Source organism: Rissa tridactyla, chromosome 2, assembly GCF_028500815.1.
Source record: "Rissa tridactyla isolate bRisTri1 chromosome 2, bRisTri1.patW.cur.20221130, whole genome shotgun sequence".
NCBI classification, from domain to species: Eukaryota; Metazoa; Chordata; class Aves; order Charadriiformes; family Laridae; genus Rissa; species Rissa tridactyla.
The window spans coordinates 61,733,269-61,739,268 of NC_071467.1; the positions used below are offsets into that span (position 1 = coordinate 61,733,269).

The 6,000-nt window shown below is 40.2% G+C and overlaps 1 protein-coding gene across 2 annotated transcripts in view; it reads right to left on the reverse strand.

Moving 5' to 3' along the window:
* The window catches only part of RTTN (rotatin), a 79,087-nt gene extending 73,745 nt beyond the window's left edge, over positions 1-5,342 (reverse strand). For both annotated transcript variants that reach the window (XM_054192804.1, XM_054192803.1), the window contains exons 1-5: positions 5,279-5,342; positions 4,308-4,495; positions 3,507-3,705; positions 1,630-1,719; positions 391-469 (exon numbers count right to left, since the gene is read on the reverse strand). In XM_054192804.1, coding sequence (XP_054048779.1) covers positions 391-469; positions 1,630-1,719; positions 3,507-3,705; positions 4,308-4,495; positions 5,279-5,309 — 587 coding nt within the window. In that variant the 5' untranslated portion in view covers positions 5,310-5,342. The remainder of the gene's footprint in view (positions 1-390; positions 470-1,629; positions 1,720-3,506; positions 3,706-4,307; positions 4,496-5,278) is intronic.
* Positions 5,343-6,000: the final 658 nt, after the last annotated feature.

Consider the following 6,000-nt stretch of genomic DNA (forward strand, 5'->3'; position numbering starts at 1 on the left):
AGTTAAGCTGCTACTGAAAGTATGGATTTCTCTGCCAAGTGGCTGTGAAGGTAAAATAAATAATGATTTTATTTCAGCTTGTTCTAAAATTAACTGAATAGAATCTTTGATCCACTTGAGAAATTTAGAAAACTGAAGCGTCATGAACAAAACAAAGAAAAATATGTTCTCTGAATTAAAGAATGGAGAGCAATATTAACAGAAAACCTGTTACAACTCATGATTTATCTGCTTTGCCCAACTTCAGTGCAGCTTTTACGATCATTTATCAAAAGTTAACTCATTACGTTATTTACAGAAACAGTCTAATGATGCAGGGGGACAGAAACTCAGAACCACTCTTACCCAAGAAAAATAAAAACTACAAGCAAACGGTTTCTATTACTATACCTTTCATTTGATGAAAGAACATGTCTATCTGTTGAAGTCAGAGTTAGCCAAGGAAACGTGGAAAATTTCAAACACTTCACTGCAAAAAAGAGAGAGGATATTTTATAGAAGTATTTCACTGTACATTTCCAAGGCAAAAGTCAAAAACTTATGAACTATATACTATCTGAAATAGAAATACCTTTTAAAAAAGGTATTGTACAAACTCGCACAAACTCAAGTGCTTCTAATGAGAGTTTTCAGCAATACAAAAAAAAAAAAAGGCCACCTCAAATCAGAATGAAACACGTTTAATAAAGGAAGTGTTAACAAATAGAAAACACAGCATTAGTGGATGAGTACTCAATCCCTCACATCATGCTTTATATCAAATTCGAATTTTGTTTTGCTACTAAAGAATATTTATTTGCACAATCTCTAAAAATGGAAAATTGACCTCATGCTTTTACTCTTAGAGCAGTAGAAATTATAGTTGTTAAGAGATTATGACACACAATAGCTTTTTAACTAACATAACTTTAAAGCTATTTTTAAGTTAAAGTTTGTAATAATTATTGTGCAATTCTAAAGATAGATGATACACTGCTAAAAAAAGTAATCAGGTAATTTACATACAGTAACCCCAAAGTCATATTTTAAAATCTAGTTCTCAGCACTGTAGTGTATGTTAAATATGACACCCTCCTGTGAACTGTTACTAGGACATAGGTACAGGCAAAAACTTGCCAAAATAACACTGGTCTGTATTTGTCAGTTAAATATTTCATATTATCTTACTGACAAAAAAAAATAAAAGCTTAACACTGGTTTTCATTTAGATACAAGGTAAAGATTTCTAAAGCACTTAATCTAGTTTTCTGAAAAGTAGAAAGGTACTTAAGACTTTTTTTTTGTTGACATAAAAAGGTACTTAAACAGCCACTTACGACTACAGAACACAGTTCTTCTGCAAAGTATTAGAAATTTAAATATTTTTTACAATCACAGCATATTTTAACATACTTTACATATTCAAATGAGTCACACTACTTATTTACTAGAAAAGGGAAAGATCTATTAAGACAAATGTCATTTTTATAAACATTATAATTGTAGTTTCTGTGATATGATACTAGATTTCACAGAATAACAACAGGAAAAAAAGTAGCCAATAAAAAAATTTTTAATGGAATTCAATCTAAACTACAACTCTAAGCATTTTCTGTACTTAACATATTCTTATTTTATAACTACACATACCAACTGTTCTTTTGGGAGGCATTTCTAACTGTGGAAGATCACTTCTACCTTGACAAAAATATCCAGTGAATATTTCCTCTTGAGGTGGAACTAAAACAAATAAACGTAAGTTAAAAAAATGTACACTAAAAAAAAACAAAACCAAAACCAAACAAAACTATATTCCATTTATCTTCATGCTTTTCCTGAACTGCTTCCCTTTTGCCCTTGAGTTTTAACCTATTAAGGAATCAAGAAAGTGGAGTAAAAGGAGTGTCAATGTTTATTTTCACAATCATATTCTGCAATGGTAAAGTTTTTTTTCCGTTTTCTTATATTACCCTATATACCATACAAGCAACAGCAAAAACAATTACACAAAATGTATTGCCTGATGGAGAACTGGCAGCCAAAAAAATGTTTTCCTCTAATCTACCTATGCAGTAATAGAATTAACTTTTTAAATTAACTATTTAAAACCTTTTTCTACCAAAACTGCTGTCTTTCCAGGTCAGCAGGTCAACTGAAAGGTTGTCCCCCCCATATATAATATGTATATTATTAAATACATGTAATTAATACACAAACTGTATAACAAAATATACACAAGGTATGTAATATTAAAAGCAATCTCTCCAGAACATAATAATTGGTTCAAAGGATCGATTAGATAATGCCCAGATTATTAGTTTACATTTTTTCCCAGTAACTGATGTTGAAATAGAAATGAAAATACAACAATCCTGTTACTACGCATTATTTAATCCACATGTGTATACAATTCGCAGCATAAATAGAAATTACATACAACACTTCAATTGGGTACTTTCAAAAAGATGTAAAATATTGTATTATTCCCCATACAGTGGCAATCTTAGCTAAAAATCTAGCTAACCCCTTATGTGGGCACAGGGAGGAAAAAATAAATAAAAAATAAAAATAAATCAACAGCCACCACATAATTCTAGCAAACTAAAACTCCAAGCATTAGACAGGGTGCAGAAACCACAGGAAAATTACTTTTATCTCTGAGATTGCACGGTATGAGTGACAGTGGTGTGACCGTTACTACACCAGCAGTGTCTTTCTCACAAGAACCAGGAGGATGAAGTAAGGACCTCCATGGTATGTAATTTTCTCCTCTATACTTTGTACTAAAATTTTTAAGGCACAGTACAAGAACCACATGGGTTTACTTTTTGACTACATCTAAGAGTCACTGCACTGTAAATCAGCGTAACAGATAGATAATAAGGTGGATAACAGAACCAAGTAACAGCACTTCACGTGTGAAACACTTCATGAATAATATGACATTTCAAACAAAGTTTACATATTTTTCTATGACAAATACTTATCCAAAAGTAAGCAGACAGTGCATAGAACACTAATGTAGTTTTAAAAATCATTCCACTAGATTTACTTACTGCCCTTTTTTTTTTTTTTTTTTAAGATTTTAATAGGTCTCAAAGTTAAAGTCTACTATGCAAAGAATAGCAGCAAAGCATCCTGGATTAACTACAGGTTTGCTCAAAGTTGCTACACTTGCTGCCATTAAGGCAGGCAGACTTTGGAAATTCACGTTCTATGTTATGCCCTCATGCCCTTTTTACATTATAGCAAACAGGTGTTACATACTGAAGAAATGGACAGAGAAGGTCTGATTACAAACAACAGGACTGTTCTTGTGCAGAGAATTACATTACAGGGACAGCACTATCTGATTCAGCTAAAATCATACTTTCTCTGGCAAAATCCGCTTAGCATACACTTCACTGATCTCTCAGGAATAATTCACCTACTGTGCCTAAAAACCTCAACGTTTATAGTCTAGAAGTTTTTCATTTACTTTATTTTCATTTTAAATAAATCACACTTCAAAATATGTTGTACTTTACCTGTCTGATCTACTGAAGGCTGAGACTGAGTCTGATAATGTACTGGTAAAGAACTAGAAGGAAGTCCAGAAGGAAGGAAGAACAGCCCATCCACAATCCCATCAATTACAGCCTGCAAGTTTGGATTCACATTGGGACGAAGCTGAGAGAAGAATTCCACTGCGCCAATTCCAATCAGCTTCTGGGCAGCAGGTGGATGCTACATTAAGACAAATAACTGACAAAGTTAGTCTGAGGAGTCTCCAGGTCTCTTGACCTTGAAGGATGGGGAGGAAAGGAAAGAAACATAATCAGAATTTTAGTTAGATTTCACCTTTTTATAGACCATCCGTCAGTTTCAAGGATGGGATTTTTTTTTTCCTTTGCATACCTGCTGTTTAATTGTTAAAACATAAGAATGTATTACAAGATCTCTGAAATTTCTGCAATGTTTTCTCAACTTTTTTAAAATAAGTTCCACCAATGTTCAAATCTTCACTTTTCAGGAACAATGCAAGCGCTTAGCTGCAAATCATGTCCCAAAGAAGAAATTAAACACTGATTGATAAACTGAAAAAGCAGTGAAACTAAAGTAGACACCCAGAAAACAATTTTTTTTTCTGCTATCCCTATGACCAATTGCAAGCCACTCAAATTTTTTCATTTCTGTCTGCACACAGTGGTTTTATTATTCACATCTTTGTAAAACACTCTAAAATCTCATTACATGGAGCTACAAAACCAAATAATATCCAATTTTATTTAGCTTTAGCATTCTAAAGACACATAGTTTATATATAAATAAATGTTAGTATGTCATACCTTTATCAAATTGTTCACAAAATTTAGTACCTCCTCTTTCATTGGTACAACTGGAAAATTGAACCACTCCAAAACATTACGGAAAAGCGCTTTTTCATGGACCAGATCAGCATACGAAATCAAGTTATGATCTAATTTAAACAGAATAGTCTTCAGAGATCTTTCTCTTATCTCTGTCAGTTCATGACCTGCCCCAAAAAAAAAAAAAAAAAAAAAAAAAAAGAATTAAAAGACCCATAAAGTCATCTGACATCAAAATTCTTATTTGGACAACCTGAATGCTGCCAAAGACCTGTGAAAAAAGATAGCTTTTATGCTGTCAGTATTATGCTTACCAATATGACAAATTGGACTGCACTGACCAGCAGCAAGCTAATCAAGTATGTATGCATGGTGTAAAAGTGTGAAATATTAAAAAATACACTGACATAATCTGCCGCCAAGTGTAAAACAAGAACATGGCCTTTTTTTTGAAGCATACAACCAAACTCAGAAAACACTGCGGATTCCGAAAGCTGCCTCGGACTCACGAACTGGCCAAAAAAAACTACTTGAGCCCACTGACTCGAAAGGCACCGCTCCTGAAGGGGAAAGCCTCCGGTATTCGCGAAGCATCTCCGTGTGCCACCGTCCCCTTCACGCTTGCAGCGGTGGGGGCAGAAGGGTCGAAAAGCAGAAGGCAGAAACCTGCCGGGGGGTGCGGGCTAGGGGCGCGGGGGGTAAGTGTGCAAGCGGAGGCCGGGCAGGGGCAGTCCCGCTCCGCCCCCCTCTCCCCCTCCTTCCCCGGACAGCAGCTGGGCCCCCACACGCAACCGACGGGCCGAACCCCCCCACAGCGCTGTGCCGGCCGGGGGGGGGGGGGGGGGTGGGGCGCAGGCCCCTCGCCGCACCCCCGCCGAGGGGTCGGAACAGCCGCGGCACCCCTGTGCAGCCGCGCCCGGTACCGCGGGGAGGGAGGAGGCAGCCGTTACCCAGCTTCCTGACGAGGGATGACAACTCCATCGCGCCCCTCGCCCCGCCGGCATTCAACCACCCCGCCGGCATTCAACCACCCCGCCGGTTCCGCCGCCAGCCCGCCCCGCCTGGCCAACGGCAGGCGCGGTGCACCTCGGGAAACGTAGTCCGCCGCCGCTTCCTCCGTCGGGCCGCCGCTCCCCTCCGCCGCGCGGGGCAGGCTGGGAGCCGCCGCGCGCCCCGCCGATGGCCGGCGGGAGCAGAAGCAACTACAACTCCCGTGCAGCCGCGCGCCGAGCCCCGCTACGGCAGCCGGCGGGGCGGCTTCGCGGTTGCGCGGGGCTGGACGCGTGCGGAGGGTCCGACCCCGCCTGGGTGCGACCCCCAGCGGGAGGGTGACCGCGATAAGGCAGCCGGTGGTCGCGTTTTGGGCTGTTGCCTTCCTGTTCCCGGGGAGTTGTGGCCCGAAGCGGTGTCCCCCACCGCGGGCAGCGGGGCAGGCCCAAGGCCTGGCGCCGGCGCGGGGCGTCCTCTCAGCGGTGCGAGGGACGGAGGGAGAGCGCAGCGGCTGGGAAAGGGGTGCTGCCGGGAAGGATCCTGTGGGATCCTGATGTGAAGGAGCGCGGTCGGCTTTAGTCGGGTTTTGCTGGCAGAAATAGATATCCGCGGTACGGTTTTTTTTCCTCAGGCTACTCCGAACGATTCCACGGCAGGGGAGTGTGGGGTGTGTGTGCTCAGT